The sequence below is a fragment of the Eubalaena glacialis genome, chromosome 1 (genome assembly GCF_028564815.1).
Source record: "Eubalaena glacialis isolate mEubGla1 chromosome 1, mEubGla1.1.hap2.+ XY, whole genome shotgun sequence".
In the NCBI taxonomy this organism is placed as follows: Eukaryota; Metazoa; Chordata; class Mammalia; order Artiodactyla; family Balaenidae; genus Eubalaena; species Eubalaena glacialis.
Window position 1 is genome coordinate 239,438,821 of NC_083716.1, and position 22,058 is coordinate 239,460,878.

Consider the following 22,058-nt stretch of genomic DNA (forward strand, 5'->3'; position numbering starts at 1 on the left):
GAGTATATTGTTTTGCTTTTGTGTTTTATCCCATTGACATTCTGTGCTTGAATCTCCCCTCAGAGGAAGGGGTCACAAGACCAGCTGATGATGGTCATCACAGGAGACTTCCAAAATCTCTTTCACAACAAATACTCTGCTCTATAAATCTAGGGTAATTGCTTCCTCTTTTTGGTATTTCCTCTTTGCTTTTTTCCTTTTTCTCTAATGTAGTAGTTACATTCTAAAACAAAAAGAAGAAATGCTTCAGAAAAACTCTTCAATCCTAATATATGTCTTGATCAAACCAAACCACATCAGAGCAAACTGTTGGCTAATGGTAAGTGTGTGTGCATACACACGTATGTGACACGTATGCGTGTGTGTGGGCAGATGTATAACGGAGAGAAGTGCCATAGAAACGGTTTTATTTCTTGAAGTCTGAACACACAATGTACAAAACCTGCGTGACACAGAGCACGACTGTGATGAAATGAGATTCTCCAAGTGATACCTGCTCTTTCATAGCAGACTCTTTCTCCCCAGTGATCATCGTCCCAGAATAAAGCTGGAGGGGCCCCCCCTTAAATGGGGGTGCCTCCTTCCACTCCCGTAACTACACTGCAGGGCAGACTGCTGTTTGCTGGCCGTTTCTTCCACTGTGCAACTTCAGGATCATTCACTCCCACCCCCGATTTTAAGCTACGTGGAGTCCAGGGGAGTCAGGCGGCCTGGGTGCATCTTCATCCTCGTGAGGCATCTTCCACGGAGGCGTCCGTCACTTCAGCCAGATCCACTTGTCCCCCACGTCCTTGTTGTACCCAGGGCTGTACCTGCGGCCCGGCAGCTGCGGGAGGGAAAGCCGTGGTCACCAGCAGTTTACAGTGTACATCCGTCCCCCCAGCTCACCTGACGGCTTCCTCCACTCCATCCCTAACCTCCCCGCGCCAGCGGGGCCTGCTTCTGGCGGTCCCGCTCTAAGGGTGAGGGATCCTGCGGAATGAAGCACAACACGACCCTGCCCTCGGGAGCTTCCATGCTGCTGGGGGTGCTACAAACGCCAGTGGCCAACCCAAGTGTCCGTGCTGCTGTCGGGAGGGTGGCCATGGAGCCGCGGGCAGAAGTGGCACTGACCTAGGGGAGCCACAGCTTTGGGGGCGGGGAGGGAGGGCTGGAGGGGAGATGTCTCAGCCCCTCTCTCTGCCCCACCTGCCCGTCTCCTGCCAGCACCTCCTGCCGTGGACCCCACCACAAATCGGGGGCAGGGGCCCCAGGGGCGCAGGGCACACACAGGGTGGACCTGGAGGGGGCACAGAGGCTCCCTCACATGGCCAGGAGGGCTCCCAGGGGAAGGGAGCCTGCGGCGAGGGCGAGGGGTCCACAGGCTGGGATGAAGCGTCACAGGGTCGGCCTCCACCGTGGAGCGTGGAAGCCTGGCTCTGAAGGCCAAGCTAGGAGGAGTCTTGCGTAGGCCGGGCGGGGAACAGGCAAGCACGATGAGATTCATCCAGTTACACAGCGGGGACAAAATACGGAGTTTTCTTTTTCCTACTTTCCAGTTAATGTGGTCCAACAGTAGATACATACACACTATATACTACACACAAAAATCTTCCACGCTTTGCCCTTAAGAACAAGTACTAAGCAGTTTAAAAAAGAAATCCACCTTTCCTTGATTCTCGTCGGCAGAGGCCTTCGTTACCAGCCACGCCGAGGTGGAGGCAGAGGCTGCAGTGCCAAGAGGGGGTCACAGTCACCCCCGAGGCCAGACACAGCCCCGCCCGGACACTCCCCGCGGCCACACCACCCATCCCGGCACTGAGCCTGCGGCCCCCTCTGGCCGGTGCACAGGCCTGCAGTGGGCGTGCGCGGCGGCAGGACGCTGAGAGAAGCAGGGACCTGTAAGTGGGGAGGACGGAAGTGCAGGCTGACCGCAGCTTCCTGCCCTGGGAGCCTCTGTGCACAAGGTTTCGTCCAGGTGCCAGGAGCATCCTGGGTATACAACAGGGGAAAAAAGAACACACCCGGCTCCCCCAGGAGTCATCCTCTTGGGCGGAGACTGGGAAGGGAGCCAGTGGCGCACGACAGCCCAGGGTGCCCGCCAAGGGGGAGCCGGTGGGCAGCGCACACGGAGCAGCAGAGCCCGGGGGTGGGGAGGGTGGGGACGCCTGGCGTGGCCACCGCGGGAGCGGGAGGACCCCGGGAGTGAGATCGGCACCCCTGCTCTCCAACTCCGACAGGCTCTCCGGCAGAAGGTGGTCGCTGGGCCAGAAGAGCTGCAGGTGCCGCCCTGCGCTAGGGTCTCAGTGACCTCCACGGGCCTTAAGGGCTCAGGAGAGCCTGGCTAACACAGAGGAGCAGGAGCAGGGGAGAGGCGGGTGGCTCCCCCGGGAGGCGAGCACCCAGGTTGGCTCCGAAGCAGAATGGGAGCAGCGCGTGGGCCGCTGCGGGGAGACCACCAACGGGCAGGTGGGGAACTGGGTCGGTGGCCGAGAAGGCAGGGCTGTGCTGGAGACCCGGGTGCACAGCCACCACCCAGCAGCTCAAGGGAGGGGCCGCCATCCCAGCGAGGACGGCGCCAGGGAGCACCCGAGGAGAGGAGACGCCCCGGAGCCTGTGAGCAGGGGGCGCTGTGTGCTGAGACGGGGTGTGAGCAGGGCCTCTGTGTCAAGGGGGTACTGAGATCGCAAAGTCCCCCCACAGACTCCCACGCCCTCACTCCCAGACCCTGTGCCTGTGCAGACATGATTAAGCCGGGACCTCGAGGCGGGGAGACCGCCCTGGACTGACAGGTGGGCCCAGGGTCATCATGAGGGTCCTGGGGGAGGGTCAGATCAGGAGATGCGGTGGCAGAAGCAGAGGTCAGCCTGACCGGGGACGGGAGCCAAGGCACGAGGGGCCTCCAGAAGCTGGAAAGGAAAGAAGCAGAGGCTCCCCAGAGCCCCAGTGGGAGCACAGCGCCACGCCTGGGTTTGTGCTCTGACCCCCAGAACTGGAAAACGACACGGGCACCTTCTCACCCGCTCAGCCTGGGGCCGTTACAGCTGCTACAGAAAACTCACGCAGCACGCTCCGCGTTTCATGACGGAGACACGGGGAGTGTCTGCACAACGAGAGAGAGGCCGCGCTGAGGCCGTGGGAGAGCGGCCACCCTCTGGGAGCAAGAACCAGGACGGGGGCAGAGTGGCCACAAAGCAGGAGCCGTGGGTGCATCTCCCCGTGTGGTCTCTCCCTGTCCACAAAGACATTCCCAGCCGACTGCTATGAATACACAACTGCTGTAGCAAGAAAAGAGCAATCTTAATTTTTATCACTCCGTAATTTTTATCACACCAGAAAGTGATTTCTTTTCATCGGAAAGGTTTTCAAGCTTCACCGACACCAGCAAACCGGCACCGGGCCAGCCCCCAGCACCTGCTGAGGAAGGGCCGGGGAGGCCACAGTTTGGCTCTGCTGTCTTCTTTGCAAACCAAATTTTAAACCATAGAGCAGAGAATAAAAACTCGCAGAATGTGGAACCGCTGAGTGCAGCCAGCGTCTATTAACTGCATCACAAAATCTGCTCTCTGGACCTCTTGGGGCAGCACCTAACTGGCCTTTGATACCCAGACAAGGGTCCCCAGACCCTCAGGGTTCCCTTTCAGTGCAGTTAAGCCAACAGAGAACCCCAGGAGGGTTCCCATTTGGGATGTTTCACAATGAGAATGCAAAAAAAAGCTTCTTACTTTTCATATCTGCATCTGCTCCTTTAAGTCAACCTTCAAACCTCCCAACCCCAATCCACCACATTCATCACTTGAGAAAACACACTCTGTGGCCCTGTGGGGACGGAGTGGCCCAGGACCTCCTGGCGGAAGCACCTCTCAGAAGCCGACGCGGGCACCTCGTCCGACCGTCAGCACAAGAGCGCGACTCCTGGATGCGGGCCCGCAGTCGGTTTTGTCCTGCGTCAGGCCGGGGAGCCGCAGGCGCGGTAGGTCTGAGCTCAGCGTGGTGCGGCTGAAACAAAGTGATGCTGCGGAGTTTGACTGTGAGGACATTTTAAACCCTGGGTGAGTTCTGATTTTAGAAAAAGGCGCCCATCTCTACGCGCTACAGGCCAGGACGGCATGGGCGCCGTGAAGTGGCTCAAGAGGTCCGAGCTCACAGAGGCCGCTCCTCCCAGCCACTGCTGTCACACGCAGCTCAGAGATGCCAGCACAGGCTTAAACTGCCAGCTGCTGGGACAAAAGCCAGTTGAGAAGAGAAATATATAGGCACTCATCCTGCTGGAGGAAACTGTGAATTCCTTCTACATCTGATACACTGTGTCCTGGCTGCTTTGAGACATGAACAAAAGTCCCTTCTTCTCTAACCTTATAAACTACACAGAATGTATAAACCAGTTGGGAAGTGGGATGGTAGCAGGTGGAAAGTGCTGGAGGAGTGGCGGGGATGGAGAAGTCCTCCCTGACTGACCCGGTCAGCGGGGAAGAGGACACGGTCAGGAGGAAGGGGGAGCAAGGGTGACAGGATGGGGTGGAACCCGTCCTGCTGGAGCCGCCGGGCGTGGAAAGCTGCTCCCTGACGGCCGCGACTTCAGTCACCTTGGCCTCCAGCGGCGCCTCAGCCGGCCTCCGGTTCCACCACTAGGGACGGCCCAGGTGAGAGGCCAACCCATGCCAGGTAATGACTGCAGCTTCCCGCCACGAGGGAGTAATAGGGCCTGGACTCCACCCCTGGCCACACGCATCTGGAAACTGGACAAACTGAGTGTGCTGGTGGCACTGAGCAGACATGGGCTGAGTGCTAGGGGGAAGGACCTGGGCAGAAAAGAGCCCTGTCAATCCAGCGCGTTCGGTCTCCGGCTCAGCAGCAGGCAGGGTGCGTGGGGCGGTGCGCCCGAGGCGGGTGGACAGCATCCCAGGCAAAGGACGTCCCAGGGTGTCTCCGGGTGAGCAGTCCAAGAGCTGCCCTGGGGCTGAGTCAGCCAGCGCAGAGGGACCGCTCACCGCACATGCAGGCCCTGAGGCCCCCGGGGCACACCGGGGACCGGGCTAACCCTTCCCGAGAAGACAGGCTGCTCTAGACCCACCAAAGCTTAACTGCCAAAGCTTGAACTGATCTGCAAGGATCTTAACTGCCTGCCAGAAAGGATTCTAACACTCTTCAAAAGAATGAAACAAAACCTAGCGCTCATAAACATAAAAATTCATGATTTATGGCAACCAATGAAAAATTCTAGACACCTGAAAGAGAAAAATGTAACCTGTAACCGGGGGGAAAAAAAACAAGCAGACTAAGGAAATGACAAAGATGATGGATGAGGAAATAAGGACATTAAAACAGCTATAAAAATATTCAACGTAATCAAGAAATTAAATGGAAAAGGAAAATAATGAAAGAACTGGAAAATATAAAAAGAACTTCTAGAGTTTAAAAAAACCCAGGATTCCCGAAATAAAAATTCCACTGGGTAGGTGTGGCAGCCATACACAGTGCTGCTCAGATGCCCTGCTGCGAGGGGGCACAAGTGGCCGAGGGCCCAGGTGCTGACCCTCTGGGCCCACTACCCTGTTCACGCCGAGGCCACGCTTCCCACGTGAGGGGCTCAGCCCACGACCAAGAGCAGCAGAGGTTCCATGGCAGCCTATCCGTGGGCCGTGGGCCTCTTTCAACAGGAGCCTTTGGCTCTAGGACGCCCTGTTGGCCTGGCCAGACCCTTCCTGCACTGTTCCTCCCCAGTCTCCTCCCCTGCCCTCCCCTGTCACAGGGCCAGACCCCTTCCACCTCGGGGCTCGTCCCTGCATCCTTCACAGGGGCTTCCCTCCAAAACCTCAGCAGTGCTTAACCCCATCTTGGCTTCTGTTTCTTGGGGGACCCAAACTAACACAATGAATTAATAGCGTATTACATGTAACCGCAGAAGAAAACAGCAGTGAACTTGAAGACGGAGCAACAGAAACTATCCCAAACAAAACACAGAGAGAAAAAGGCCAAAGACAAATGGACAGACTCTTAGTGACCTGTGGGACAGGATCAAGTCATCCAGCATGTGTGTCCTCAGAGTCCTCGACGGGGGAGGAAAACAATCTGAAGAAATAACAACCAAACATTTTCCAAATGATAGGCAAACTAGAAACCCTCACATCCAAGAAACTCAATAAACCCCAAGCAGGACAAACAGAGAGAAAACCACAGAAGCACATAATAATTAAATTACTGAAAACCAGTGATAAAGAGAGTAAAGGAAAGTCTTAAAAGCAGCCAGAGAAAAAAGTTCCATTAGGTACAAGGGCCAAAGATAAGAATAACTTCAGATTTCTCATCAGAAACTGTGCAAGCCAGGAATCTATGGAGTATCTTCAGTGTTGGCAGAAAACAACTGTCAACCCAGAATTCTATGATGAATGAAAAATCTATCAAAATGAAATGGAAATAAATATATTTCTAAACAACAGCTAATAGAAGTCATCACTAGCAGGCCTGTACTATGACATCAGCTATTAAAGGGGGCTACTCAGCCAGATGAAACCTGGACCTACACAAAGGAACGGAGCACAGCAGAAACGACAGCTGCAGGAGGAAGGGCAGGAAGGAGGAAAGACTGAAGAAAAAGCTCTAATGAACTGTTTAAAGCCAAAGTAGTAACAGTATATCCTGAGGTTCCTAACGTGTGGAAGTGAAATACACACGCGTAACAGCACAGAGGACAGAAGGGGGGAGAGAAGCCCACTGCGAGGGGCTCACATCACGTGTGACGTGGCCCGATGCTGGCTTTCTGGGGGACCGTGACAAGGTAAAGGTGTGCACTGCACACCTCACAGCGGTCACTAACGATGAGATACAGAGGTGCAGCTGATAGGTCAACGGAGGGAATAAAACAGAACCACGGAAAACAACCGACTAACCCGCAGAAGCCAGGGACGGAGGGAGTAAGACGCTGCCGCAGGGCTGAAATGGGAGCGAGGCGGGCGCAGCAGGTCCCTCAGCTGGCACGCCTCGCCCCGACCCGGCAGACGGCACACACGGCACGGGCGCGCCCCCTTCGACGGATGACCTCCTCTGTGCCGCTACTTCGCTTTCTGCCCAGAGAATGTCTCACTCTCCCAGCCCCAGCTGCTACCCCGCGCAGTTATCTACCAGTTAGAGAATCACTCCCAGGAAAGAAGTCCCGTTAAGAAAACTGCCGCTTTATGAAAACTCACAATTCGGTAGGAAAGAACATTCAGTGAGTCTGATGACTCGATGCCCTTGGAAACACCATTCGGGAGAAAGCCAACCAAACCCCCCCTGCTCAGCCCCCATCAGACACATCGAGGGTCCTCAAGGGCCCACAAGCGACCCTCCCGGACGTGCGGCTGACCCGCTATCCCCGGCACTTGCTGCCCGAGCTGGCTGCCCTTCCTGGAGTGCCCTCCTGAGCATCTCTCTCTTCCTCCTGAACGTCTGCCCTCAACGAGGCCCGCTCCTCCACGACACCTTCGCTCAAGCTGAGGGAGCCAGCACCACTCCTGGGAACTCCCGAGTCCACTGTCCCATCCTCTGGGCACCCACCTCGGTGACGCCCGCCGCCATCAAGATGGACCTGGATCCTAGAGGGCGGCCTGCCTACCAGTCCCATTCCAGCACCGCCTTGGGATCGGACACGTGAGGTCAGCAGGCAGGCACTGTCTCCGAGGTAAAAGATGTTAAGTGATGCGCTCGAGGTCAGCGGGCGAGAAGGGGCAGGCTGACACCAGAGCCCAGATGCTCCGACCCTCGAATCCAGGAACGCCTTGCCCACCACCCCCTGCAGATATCCGCTGCGTTAAATGGCACGTCTCCGTGCGCCGTTAACGCGTGAAGTCCCTGCACCGTGTGGAGCTTTCCCCTCCTGTCAGCCGGTACACACTGAGCTCTGCCGCTGTGAGACTGCAGGACGCATGTCAGGGTCCAGTCCACAACCACCCTGCCCTGGGAAGGCCGGCTGCCCCGCTTTTCCTGCCCTTTTACGTGTGCCTCAAAGAACTACCCGGGGAGCGGGGGGCACTTTTATTTCTTAGCATCACCTCAGGGATAGTCAATGATGCTCGGGGTTTCCTGGTTGAAAGAGTTTTCCTGGAGGACTAAATATATGTAGTAATTCTAGCATCAAATCCTGTGTTGTATTACTGTAAAAAGGTGAATTTTTTTAAAAAGGATGGAATAACGCCGTGCCTCTTCTGGATCTGCTTCACTCCGCTGGAGCAGTAAATGGTAATATTAGGTACTATTGACTCTGCTCTCTCTAGATGCACCAAGGAGCTGAAAACTACTAAATAATTGTGGGGTGGCTCGGGGATTCCAATTTCCCACCCCTGTTACTCATTATTACATACAAATGCTGATGAGCCCTGCTAAGAATTTCTCATTAATTTTAAAGAAGAGCACCAGAGAAATTATTTATTAAAGTCACTTCTTTGATATACAATTTCCCCAATTTTCCATTACAATTAAACATAAATCAAGTATAAAAAAATGAAATCAACTTCCAAAAAATCTTATTTTATCAAAGTCCACTTTCAAAAACAATCTTTTTATTTTAAAAATAAGTGCCTCCTATTTTTAGCACACGAACACCACAGCCTATTACAAATACATCCACATTGAGGTCCTATCTTCACGCCACAAGCGTCATAACATCATATACTTTAAATGTCTTAATCCCATTTAACTCATATTAACTGTGAAAAAGAAAAGCTCCTAACTCAAGCGCTCGTTCAAATACCTGAAAGCAGGATGTGTCCTAAAAATTCTAAAACCAAAGTAATGACTGGACACACGCAAAGTCCAGGCACCCCTGGTGGGTCAGGGTGCGTGTGAAACGCTACCCTATCATTTCGCACCAGCAGGTCCCTGTGAAAACCTGCAACTGCACACAAATCAGTGCACCTGGTAAAAGGTCTACCTTTATATACTAACCTTCTTCTCCAAGGGACATACGTTATTTTCTGTACGCAGAAATATAAATAATGGGACATGGAGACGAACACTGAACTTCAATCATGAGCTTTCCATGGAGCACGCAGTGAGGGCAGAGGGGTGCATGCCTCTTCCAGCCACAACTAACGAAGGACAGACTGGAGACATTTAGCACCTACTTTCAAGTTAAAGGACTTCTAAACTGAGAATTTGTATGTTAACATAAAAGACAGACACCAAATTAAGTTCTAACTAAGGGTTGAACATCGAGAGGAAACATGAAACGACCAAGTCTGTACCTTTCTTCTTCGGCAGGTTTAGATACATTGATCCGAAGGCTTTTCTGTTTATTGCAAGTTTGTCTTTATTAAGGTGAACTTCGTAAAGGCAAGAACACACAGTGTTAACATATTAAAGTTATTAAACATCTCTATTTTAAAAAATGGTAAAGAAGAACTTGATACGGAAAATGAAAATAGTAACCTGAGATAGTAAAGAAATAAAAATAGCAGGAGAGAAAACAGAAGATCCTGTTGTCCTAGCAACTGTCTTGGACAAGATCGGATTCATGGAAGGAACACAGTATCTTAATAGCATCTGGCCTCCTTAAATTGGAAAGAGATGGAATCGGTAAAGTGGAGACTGACTCACAGTTTGTCTACCCCAAGGGAGGGCTGCACAGTAATAAAAAGTGACCTGGCACAGTGCCTGAAAAATGACTTAAAAAAATTAGCAGGCGCTCATGCACACATTCGGTATTTATATGAATCTGTCTATAGGGTCACTTCCAAATACAAAATCGGAGGGGCTGTGTGAATGGAAAATGCGCTGACAAATGCTTCTCAGGCTCCAGGTACTCAGGCCCCTCTGAGGTCCCCGGGCAGTCCCTAGAGACCAGATGGGAGGCTGAAGGCCAGCAGGACCCCAGCCAGTCCAGCCACAGGACTGAGCCAAACGCCCAGGCCACCAGATCAACCAAACAAAACCAAACCGACATTAAAGGTCCTTCTGTTCCTATGAAAACCCGAGATCCTTTCTCTCCTGGAAAGGTCGCTCCGCACTAGTGGAGGCCCCAGGGCCACAACACGGCTGAAGGGGCGGTGCTGACACGTGAGCTATGCCGGAGGCCGGGAGCTGGGCGTGAAGGGCTGCCTGCCATGGACGGCAGACGCCGTGGCCTCCCCTGCCCTCCCGGAGCCGCGGGGCCTCGCCTACAAGCGGCGACGAGAACCATCGTGCCTTCCTGTGGGCGCAGCGCAGGGCCCGCCCACACGGGTGCTCCAAGCTGGCCGGCGAGGCCACTTCCTCGTCAGCCTCCTCCCCCTCCCGTCCCGTGCCCTCGGGCCGCTCCCACCAGGACGCTCCGGCCTCCCGACTCCCACCTGCTCCCGCCGCCCCAGGTGCCCCAGGTGCCCCAGGTGCCCCAGGTGCGGGGAGACGCCTTCCCGACCCGCCCTCCACCCCGCTTCCGCCCGCACACCGCCTCCTACCAGCGTCGCCCTGAGCTGGCCCCCGAGCCTCACCCCCGTCCCTGGCCTCTCAGGTTCTCCTCACAGGGCTGCTTGCGGCCAGTGATTCTAAACAAAGCCCGCAGCTCACGCCAGGGGGCCCACGAAAGCCCTGTCCCTGCAGCGAGATTCGGGATCCCCGAGCGCCGGGAGCCCCCGGGACCGGCCTCGGTTCTCAGTCCTCAGCGCTCCCCCTTCCCTTCATGAACACGCGCCCCGGAGCCAACACACCAGCCGCCCTGCCCGCGGCAGCCCCGTCCCGGCGGCCTCAGCCCTCACGACGCTGCTCCTCTCGGAGAAGACCCAGGCCCCCAGGCCGGCGACTCGGCTCACCCCCTCGTCCTGTAATCCCAACGCCCGGGCCACCACCGTGAAGCCCTCTCCCCCGTCGGCCCACAGCGGGAACCGCGTCGCATCCTATGTCCACGTGTCTGTCGCTCCCGCTGGTCGGTGACTCTCCAGAGCTCTGTGTCCTTAGAGCAGCGTCTGGCACTGAGAGTGCAACGAATGGGCACCGGATGAATACACAGGACAGGGGAGCTCCCAGGGCCTCTTCCTGGCTCTGTGGTGTGACAAGCGTGGCCGCCACGGAAACATATCACGCTGCACGCTGCAGAGCCAGAAACCAGGCGCCCAACTCCGGAGCTGCAAGAGCTGAGAGGCCCCACGAAGAAGTTCCCGGAAAAACAGGCTCCTTCCCAGGATATGGGCCACCTGTCGGGGCATAAGTGATGCAGACCGCGTGCCCAAATGTCAGCGTGGACCTAAAAACTACACAAGGGCAAGCAAAAGAAAAAATTACAAAAGCCCAAGAAGCAAAATGAGTTGTCTGGGCCCTGTGACCTGGACACTTCCCAGCTCAGGCCCCAGTGCCCCTGAGTCTGTCCAGCCTCTAAAGGAAAGATATCCATAAACCAGTGTGCCTGACGGTCTGCAATGAAAGGCCACTGTTGCCACAAGCAACTCCCCCTCTTAGGAATCCCCTGCGCCTCCATATCGTCCCCACTGCCACCAGCATCCAGTTCAGAGCACACCCAGGTGTGGTCTACACTGCTCCCCACTCTCTTCCTAGGACCATACATGTGAGTCTGAAAGTCGTAAGACCAACACCCACGTCCATCGCAGGGACCTCAGGTCCCCGCTCTCCTGTCCCGCAGTCACAGCCCTTCCCCTGTGGACCCTCTTTCGTTTGAATCCTTCAACGATAGTTTAGTTTTGAAAACCTAGGGAGTAAGAACAAATCTGGCTGCACAGGGAACGGCGAGGTTGCCCCGGGAGACAGCAGCTGCAGGGAAGGAAGGTGAGCTTGTCCTGGTCACAGCCATGCCCCCGTCGTCTCTCACCCACACCCTGAAGCTCTGCTTCCCCGCCTCCACCTGTGCCCCAGTCAACATCCAACACGGCACGCAGAGCCATCCTCCTAACACGAGCTTCGGATTCTATCACTCAGAGCACGCCGACGGGCCACAGCTTCCCTGCGACTTCAACCAAAGTCCTCACACCACGGCCCACGGGCCCTCGCTGCGCGTGCCCTGCTACCTTCTCAGCTCACCTGAGCTCTGCCTGCCCCTCCACTTCACCACGTGGACTCTTCCTTTCCTAGAACGTGCCAAGCCTGCCTCTACCTCCCAACCCCGCCCCCTCCCCGCAAGTGTAGCCGGGACACCCACGCCTTCTGGTACCCAAGGCCTCTCTCTACAAAACAGCTCCCACCCGAGATGGCTTTACTTCCGCCCCACAGCGCTGAGGCCCCCCTACGTATTTGGTGATCGCTTGCCCATTCCTCTCTTATGCCCCAATATCCCCAGTGCTCAGGACAGCGCCCGCAACAGAAAGTAAGCATTTGCTGAGTGGTAAGTGACTCGATGTAGAACACGGCCTGAGATGACCCCGCTGGGGCGTGTCTGCAACGTCAGGCTCAGCAGCACGTGTGCAGGGTGAGCCGCCACCCCTCGTACCACTCAGTGCTCTCCAGACGCCCGAATAGCTCTCCCGAACAGATCCCTCCCACCACCGCACAAGCCTTTTATCCTCTGCGTTTCCCTCCTACGCCTTCAACGCTGGGGACTGAAAGATTTCTCCACCCCGGGGGTTCACTGAGCAAATACATACTGAGCAAAGGGAGACACAGGGCTCCCCACTTGGACCCTCTGTGGAAGGGACATGGGAAGAACCAGCACCAAATCAGCTTTCAGATCATACAGAGAAACAGACGCCTTCCATTTCCAGCAAAACAACAGCCCGATACCCTGAAAAACCTCTTGATATAAAACCTCTAGAAATGCTTTTAAATGCACTGATGGGCTCTGCGAGAAATCACAAGGGGCTGAAATGAAGAGCGAGCTGGAAACCAGAGGGAGAGCTGCAGCCTCTGCCGCCCCGGGGCATCTGCAGAGCAGCTGGGAGGCAAGGCAAAGCGGCGCCCATGCAGGTGGACACCTGTGATGCACCTCTGCACATATGCGCAGCTCCGAGGGCGCACCCTCAGGGAAAGGCGGGAGGGAAGAAAGCGCCCTGACGGCAAGGGGGTCTCAGCAGGCATCTTAAGAATTCACACCCTCAGCCTGTCCTCACACAAGTGTGGGGTTCCAATCCTCACCATCCGGGGCCTGGAATCCCACAAGCAGCAAAGGAAGCTTAAATCCCGGTTCCTCCTGAATCTCAGGGCCTGGAGGCGGCAACAGTCCTTCCAGGAGCAGGGCTGTCAGCGTTAGCAAACAACACAGGATGCCCCGTGAACGAAATATTTGGGGCGTGCTTACACCGAGAGAGTCTAGGTTCACCTGAAATCAAACGTCCCTGGGCATCCTGTACTGAGGAGGGGCCCAGGGATAAATACCCACGAAGCATGAACTCAGTGTCCAAAGTCTCCAAAATGCAGAAGGAAGTAAGCGACCATGGGTAAGAATCAGAGGAAACAATAAACGACAGAGTCAGACAGGCCTCCAGCCCTGAGATCACACACAGCAGATAGTGACTACATTTAAGACGTTTAAAGCAAGAGAAGAAACTGAAAACAGAAGCAAGGAATAAGATCCTACCAACAAATCCGAAAGTACCCACGTAACAAAAAAGAAATTTAAATCTAGACCTATCTTGGTTAAACTCTAAAACACCAAAGACAGAAAGAGTAGAAAGTTCCTGAAAGAGAAAAGGAGACCATAATATTTCATTAAAAAAAACAAAAGGAAGCAGACACTTCTGGGGAAGAAACTGTCATAAAGGGACTTCCCTGGTGGCGCAGTGGTTAAGAATCCGCCTGCCAATGCAGGGGACACAAGTTCGAGCCCTGGTCCGGGAGGATCCCACATGCCGCGGAGCAACTAAGCCCGTGCACCACAACTACTGAGCCTGCGCTCTAGGGCCCACAAGCCACAGCTACAGAGCCCGAGTGCTGCAACTACTGAAGCCCGCACACCTAGAGCCTGTGCTCCACAACAAGAAGCCCACGCACCGCAACAAAGAGTAGCCCCTGCTCGCCACAACTAGAGAAAGCCCGTGCGCAGCAACAAAGACCCAATACAGCCATAAATAAATAAATAAATTAATTAATTAATTATTTTTTAAAAAGAAGAAACTGTCATAAATTCTTATTGCTGGGGTGTTTATGGCCATGAACATATGGAAAATACCACTTGCACCTGCATAAACAATTAGTATCACAAATTTTCTTACCTCCCGTTTGTTCCCCTAGAAACAAAATTGTTCTTCTGATGCAAGCTTCTTGTTGCCCCTCCCTTTCCCTTCTGAAGTTAACCATGTAAGCGTCTAATTTTAGCCATTTACCACCTACTTATTTTGTAATTCCCCATATGCATATGAATAAGTTTTGGTTTACTTTTTCTGTGTTTAAAGAAAAAAAAACACAAAAGGTCATTGCATGACTTCTTTTTCCAAGAATTAGAAGTGTTAGCCAATAATTTCCAGCCACAAAGTATCAACAAGTTCCATATCCACTATAAAATATGCATGCGATATAATGGATGTATTATGAGAACACCACCCTCCTCACGCTTCCCAAGCGTCTCCATAAGCACAGTGCAAGTGCACGTCAAGCTTCTTATGAAATCATGAAGTGTGTTTCTGCTAAGTTTATTACCCTTATTATATTAATCAGGGTGATACAGTTGACCCCTGAACAACGTGGGTTGAACTCTGTGGGTCCACTTATCTGTGGATATTTTTCGATAGTGAACACTACCGCACTACCCGGGCCCTGGGTGGCTGAATCCACGGACATGGGGGAACCACAGACCGTGGATATGGAGGCCCGCCTGTAAGTTATATGCCCCCACGTTGTTCAAGGGTCAACTGTATAAACTTTTCACGTCGTCAGTGGAGTTTGGCTAAAACATACTTAACATTAAAATTTTTTTTCCTAGAAAATGAGGAACCAGGGAAACGGATTTCTACAGACCACTGCCATAAAAACGCACCCCATCAAGCCCCCTTATTCCAGGAAATAAATGGCCACAAAACACCCTCCGCTCTGATACTGAACCAGTCCTTCTCTAAAAGAAACAATTCCTTAAGATGTTCCCAAACCACTCACTCCCTCCCTGCGGGGAACCAACCGGCGTCTCGGTGTCTGAGAGACACACCAGCCTCCCTGCCTCACCGGCTGCTCGCCTGGGCGTTTCTAGAAATACGCTCTGCAGCCTGGCCAGGGAAGCTTCTCTGAGGAGTAACAAACCTTTCCAGCTGCAAACAGCTGCAAAAGACACTCACAGAAGGGCTTTATTCATTCGTCTTTATCCCTCACAATACATTTTCTAGAGGGAAATCTGGTAATAACTGTTGCTCATGTCCTTAACATTCAAGAGAAATTCTGTGAATGAAGAAACATAGCCACTATTATTTACATTCTAATTTCAATTTATCATTTTTTAAAATATCAAGCAACTAAACTTCCTTTCAAAAAACAGCATTCCTCTAAATAGTCACACAATTTTTACCCCACAGACAAATATAAAGGCTATGGCAGGCATGGTGACTTCTGGAAAGGGGGAAAGAGCAAACACACAGTGGAGAGACCTGACAGACACACCTCAGCCAGGTGTCAACGTCAACACCAGCAGTGATGCGTCACGTTGATGGTACTTCAACCCTGTGGTCTTTCTCCCCCAAACGCACACATCCAGTCTAATTGTAAGAAAAACACCAGACAAACTCCAATTGATGGACATTCTATAAAACACCTGACCAGGACTCCTCAAAACTGTCAGAATCACTAAAAACAAGGGAAGTCTGAGAAGTCGTCACAGCCAGGAGGGGCTGATGGAGACGTGACAATTGAAAGTCACGTGCTGTTCTGCATGGGATCCTGGGACAGAAAAACGACATTAGGGAAAAACGATGGAAATCTGAATAAGGTATGGACTTTAGTTAGTAATATGTATCAATATTGTTCAGTATTGGTAACAAATAGACCACACTAATATAAAATGTTAATATGGGAAACTGGGGTATATGAGAACTCTCCAGTACCTTCATTTTTCTGTAACTCTAAAACCGTTCTAAAAAATGAAGTTATTTTTTAAAAACACTTATGCATTTTAAAAATTAGATTTCCCCAATCATTTAAATATTGATTAAAAATTTCAACATTTCTAAACATTAAAATTGTAAGTCCAATATAGTATTAATAGATTCCCTTTAATGCTCACAGATTAAAAATAAGACAAAACTTAACAACAATGAAAAACTGCCAAATAGCCTCCCCGTGTCACTGGGTAAAATGACTAATAGGTCCAGCTTCTGGTGGACTAGTGCAGATCAAGTCCCCTCCCAAGCCACCAAGAAAAACGGACAACATATGAAAAAAAATCTGTGCCTGAAAAAAAATCTGTGCCGAGACTTCAAAGGCAGGGCGGTTCCAAGGCCCCAGGAGAGGAAAGCAAAAAGGGTGGCTGCCAGGTGACTGCCTCCCCCCAGGGCCCCGCCCACTCCCACTGGCAGAAGCCGGAGGGGCTGAGCCAGCCCTCAGCGGGGAGGGGACCGTGGGGACAAAACTGCAGGTCAGGACCCACCAAAGAGAAGGGACTCTAGTAAAAGTGCTCCATCAGGAAGGGCAAACAGGAAATCCACCAGACCTCACAAACCTAAGCGTAGTGTCCCCTGGCTCGGCTTCTGACGGACTCGGGAGTCGGCCCTACTAAAACGCTGCCAGAAGACAGCAAGGACAGCAACAGCAGCCTCACGCTATCTCTACAGTTCCTCCAAAATAATGACTGGCATTTTAAAAACTACCAGCATACCAAAAAAGATTAAATGTCCCCAAACGGAAAGGACAGAGGGAGAATCAGTTTAAGCAGATGGAACAGAGGTCCCGATATTACAGTTACCAGATAACTTCGTGGTTAATGTGTCAAAGAATTTAGATAACAAAATAATTTCAACAGACAACTCAAAATTATAAAAAAAATGGAAATTCTAAAATCAAAAAGGACTACAATTAAAGTTAAAACTTCAAATATAGAAAATACATGTCTAGGAGCAGATTGGGAAGAGCTGAAAAGAGTAGTAACTTAGAAGACAGAGTGAAGAACATATCCGGGCTGAAGGTCATAGAGAAAACAGAATGAAAGATACAGAAAAGAGGGACACAGAACATGGTGAAAAGGTCCAACATGTGGTCAAGTGGAGCCCAAGGAGAGCAGAGAAAACGGGGTGCAAGCAATACCGAAGAGGTACTAGCAAGACTCTTCTAAAACTGACAACAAATATCAGCCAAAGAATGTTCTGAACTACAAGCAAAGTACACACCAAAGTACAGACGCACACACCCCAAGACAGTGTAAATGCTCAAAACCAAGTCAGAAACACCACCTAAAAACAAAACAAAACAAAACGTTGCCAGAAACGTAGGAAAACGATCTTCAAAAGAGGTTTGCACCTACATGGGTGGGCAGCAGGACACAGCAGAGGCTGGGGAAACACCAGTGGAAACTGTGGAAGGAAGCAGTGGTAGCAGTGGTGGGAACCTGGTGATACACTGGGGGGACTGATCCAGGAAGGAGATGCACTGACCTGAGGGAAGCCAGGTTTCTCACTATCTGAGAAGGACGTGGGCTGGGGGACCATGAGAACGAGCCTTGTTGTGTCACTCTGGAATTGAAGGTACTGATGTGAATTCACAGCTGTCAGTATACTGAGAGACAGAAATGAATATAGATGTATATGGATAAAACAGAAATCTGTTAAGTCCATAGTGATACAAATAAATAAATGAATAAACAGAGAAGAGAGAGCATTTCTTTATAGTAGAATAGGAACTAATAATGTAGAAGGAATGATAGAATTAGGAAAATTACAATGATCATTAATTTAGCCAAGAAAATCAACAGATGCTAACTACTGGGTCAAGGTTTGATGAGAAAATGGATATTTACATAGTTTCAAAGTACTTCCCCTGAAAATACTTATTAATTACAAGGAGTAAAAGAATAACTTTACAGCGAGGACACTATCTCAGTCAAGTGATCAAAGTTAATAGAAACAGTGATGAGACAAATAGGAATCACGTGCTACCTGATAAGATGTAATGAGTTCTGTGACCTTCCTACAAAAAACACATGACACCTAAATCTAGTCATGGGAAAAACATCAAACAAAACCAAATTGAAGGATATTAAAAAGTAACCATCCTGTAATCTTCAGAAGTGTCAAGGTCTTGAATATCAAGGAAAGCCTGAAGAACTGATCAGATTCAAAGATTCTAAAGAGACAAGATAATTAAATGCAATCCATTATCCTGGATTAGATCTTTTTGCTCTGAAGAACATTACTGGGACAACTGATTAGCCTTGAACAAGGTCTGTAGATTAGAGGTAGCAATGTATGAATGTTAATTTCCTGATTTTGATAGCTATATTGTGGTCATGTAGGAGAATGTCCTTGTTTATAAGAATTACACATTAAAGCAGTGGTTCCCAAACCTTAGTGCATATCAGAATTGGCTGGAGGACTCCTTAAAATAGATTCCTGGGCCCCATCCCCAGAGAACCTCATCCAGTAGGCCCGGGCTGGGGCCTGAGAACTTGCATTCCTCATGAGTGCCCAGGTGATGCCAATATGGGGACCACACTCTGAGAATCTGTGCATTAAGATGTTTGAAGATAATGGGGTATAATGATGACCACTTACAAAGGTTCAGAAGTTATTTTTCTATTCTTGCTATTTTTGTAAGTTTGAAAAATTCCAAAATAAAAACTAGAACAAATTAAAGACCATTTTAAACAATAAGGGTGAGAATTTGTTGTCAGCAAAGCTTCCTCAGACAGCAGAACTATGATCCTACGTGAAGGTATGGAGATCAGGGAGGGTAAGAGCAGCAGCAGGGCAGCCATGGGTCAATCTGCACGAACTGACCACATAAACAATAACCACAATGTCCCGAGGGCTTAAAATACACGAAGAATTACGATATATGACAAAAACAACACAAAACACAAGAGTTGGGTAAACGGAGTTAGAAGTGTTATGAGGTCCTTACAGTGTTCTGGAACTAGAGAGCTACTAACTTATAACAGAAGTTAATAAATCAAGGATGAATATTGTAATTACCAGGTTAGCCACTAAAAACTATTAAAAGAATGATAACTAGTAAGCAAATAGAGGGGGAAATGGAATAAAAATGTTAAAAAAAAAAAAGCCTCTTAATCCAAAAGAAGGCAAGAAAAAAAAGACAACAAATACAAAGAACAGGTAAGAAAAATATAAAACATGTAGTAAGATAAGCTACTTAAACACAAATGTATCAGTAATTACACTAAATGTGAATGGACAAATATTCCCAATATTTAGAGTGGACAAAAACTAAAGACATTAACTGTTTTCAGGTTAAAAGGTGTCCACTGGAAATACAAAGATACAGAAAGAATGAAATTAAAAGATGCAGAAAAAGCAATACCATGCAAATGCTAACCAAAGGAAAGTTGTAGACACTACATAAGTTTCAAATAAAGTAACCTTTAAGGTAAGAACCATGACTAAAGTTAACTGGGAAAATTTCATAACATATAAAAGGGTGACTCTATTAGGAATGTAGAGCAAGTCTAAATTTGTGCATGTCTAATAATACGACCTCAAGACACACACAAAGCAGAACTTGACAGAAATAAAGGAGGCAGAAACCCACACAGAGTGACAGATTTCCAGACGCCTCTCACAGCAAACTGACAGAAGAAGGAAACAAAAATCAGCGAGGATAGAGACAATCTGAAGAATGTGATCAAGAGACTTCCTTTTAATGACGCTACAAGAACCTTGCACACAACGGGGCAGAGTAGGTCTTCTTCTCAAGGACCGTGAAACATCACCAAAATGACCAATGCTCAGCCAAAAAGTCAGTCTCAGCCACGTTCCAAGAACAGAAATCATAAGACTGTTTCTGACTCGAGTGAAATTAAGCAAGAAATCAGTAACAAAAAGACAATTAGAAAGATTCCAACTGCTTTTAAATGATCCAATATAATTTGAATTCGCACACTGGTCAAAAAAGAAATCAGATTAAAATTAGAAAATATTTTGAATTGAAGGATAATGAAAACATAATATCAAGAATTATGAGATCAGGACTTCCCTGGTGGCGCAGTGGTTAAGAATCCGCCTGCCAACGCAGGGGACACGGGTTCGAGCCCTGGTCCGGGAAGATCCCACATGCCGTGAAGCAACTAAGCCCGTGCGCCACAACTACTGAGCCTGCACTCTAAGGCCTGCGAGCCACAACTACTGAGCCCGCGTGCCACAACTACTGAAGCCCGCGCGCCTAGAGCCCGTGCTCCACAACAAGAGAAGCCACCGCCATCAGAAGCCTGTGCACTGCAACGAAGAGTAGCCCCGCTCGACGGAACTAGAGAAAGCCTGCGTGCAGCAACGAAGACCCAATGCGGCCAAAAATAAATAAAATTTTTTAAAAATTAAAAAAAAAAAGAAAGAATTATGAGATCAAGTTAATTAAGACAAATTTGGAGGGCAATGTGACCAGCTTTACACGCATATATTCAAAAGCAAGACAGGCTGAAAATCAATGATCCACCCACTCATACTAAGAAGACAGAAAAATAGCAAATGAAAAGGAAAAAATAAGAAGCAATAATCAGTGAATTCGAATGTACAACAAACAATACCAAGCAAGAAGCTAGTTCCCTAAATGACAAACTTCTTTCAAGAGTACAGAAGGAAGGGACACACCAGGACCAACAACAGGGATGGAGAAGGGGACAGCGGTCACCATCAGATGTGATCTAATTAAAAACATTAAAAAAGGACACTTTAAACAACTTAGTGAAAGAAATTAGAAAATTAGAAATGAGGGCAACTTCCTCAACAAACACAACTTCCAAAACCTAAGAAGTAACAGAATATTGAACATTCTGCATCTACTAAACAAATTTATAATTTAAAATATTTCAACAGAGCTCCATCAGTCAATCCTTCTAAACACTGAAAGCAGCAGTAATAACAATCTTAGGCAAACTCTTCCAGAGGATAAAATGTGAGGGTCCCACCTCAACTTAGTGTTTGATAGCAGCATGATCATGATAATAAATCTGACAAGGATATTACAAGAAAGAAAAATTACCATCCAATATAAATACAAAAGTCCTAAACTAAATATGTGAATTAGGTTCAGCTACACATGAAGAGGATAAAGCACATCAAGTGGGACTGATCCAGGAAATCAAGGTTGGCCTCACATTAGAAAATCAATCACTATAATTTTTATGACCATATTAACATAAAGAAGAGAAAAATCACCCGTGACAGACAAATGTGATAAAACTCAACACCCGTACTCGATAGAAGGTCCTTGGAAACTACTAATAAAATGGAACTTCCCTAATCTGAGAAAGAGTATCTACACCTAACCCAGGGCAAACATAATATTTGGTGAATTACTGAAAACTTTCTCCACGAGATCAGACAGAAGAGAAGGACAACCACTGTTACAATTTCTATCCAACCATGAACTAGAGACACAACCAGTGTATTAAGGCAAGGAAGAAAAACAGGTATAAAGATTAGAAAGAAACAAAACTGTCATTATTTGCTGGCATGCATTTTCCTTTTTATATGGGACTTTCAAATGCCCATTTTCCATACAGATTTAATTTTTGAAACTTGTAGTGTCTCCCGTAATTGTCGTGACGATGGCCTGGGCTGTTGGTTCGCTGGAATTTATTTGCTCTGAGAAGCGTCTCCTCCCAGTAGTGAGCAGGGCCACCTGGGGCCCTCACCCACTCCACGAGGGACAACGTCGGTGCAACTGGGTCTCCTCCACGACACGTCAGGCCACTCCGTCCCCAGGAGCCCTGCTGGACCTCCGGAGCCCCTCATCCGCCCACCCATGCTCGGCCACAGAGCACGCCCCCCTACCTGGCTACCACGAGGGTCCCGCCTGTTCTGGGTACCATTCAACTTCTCTGGGGTCATTTGGCTCAATCTTCCTTGCTTACAGAGATAGAGATAAACACAAGCTGTTTATAAAGAGGCATACATCAACAGAAAAGACGAAATTCCTATGAACAGTCCCCCACTCGTAAAGATAACTGACGAAGTAATAAACACACTGAAGCGTGAGCTCCCTGAAGACAGTGACTTTGGCCCCCTCCGTCTCCCGCCCCCTGAACCTCGTGCTCCCCTTCT

General features: G+C 49.7%; 1 protein-coding gene across 1 annotated transcript in view; it reads right to left on the reverse strand.

The window, feature by feature from the left end:
• Positions 1-390: 390 nt before the first annotated feature.
• Positions 391-22,058, reverse strand: part of NDUFA10 (NADH:ubiquinone oxidoreductase subunit A10) — a 49,438-nt gene continuing 27,770 nt past the window's right edge. Inside the window, exon 10 of the mRNA XM_061189044.1 lies at positions 391-826. Coding sequence (XP_061045027.1) covers positions 758-826 — 69 coding nt within the window. The 3' untranslated portion in view covers positions 391-757. The remainder of the gene's footprint in view (positions 827-22,058) is intronic.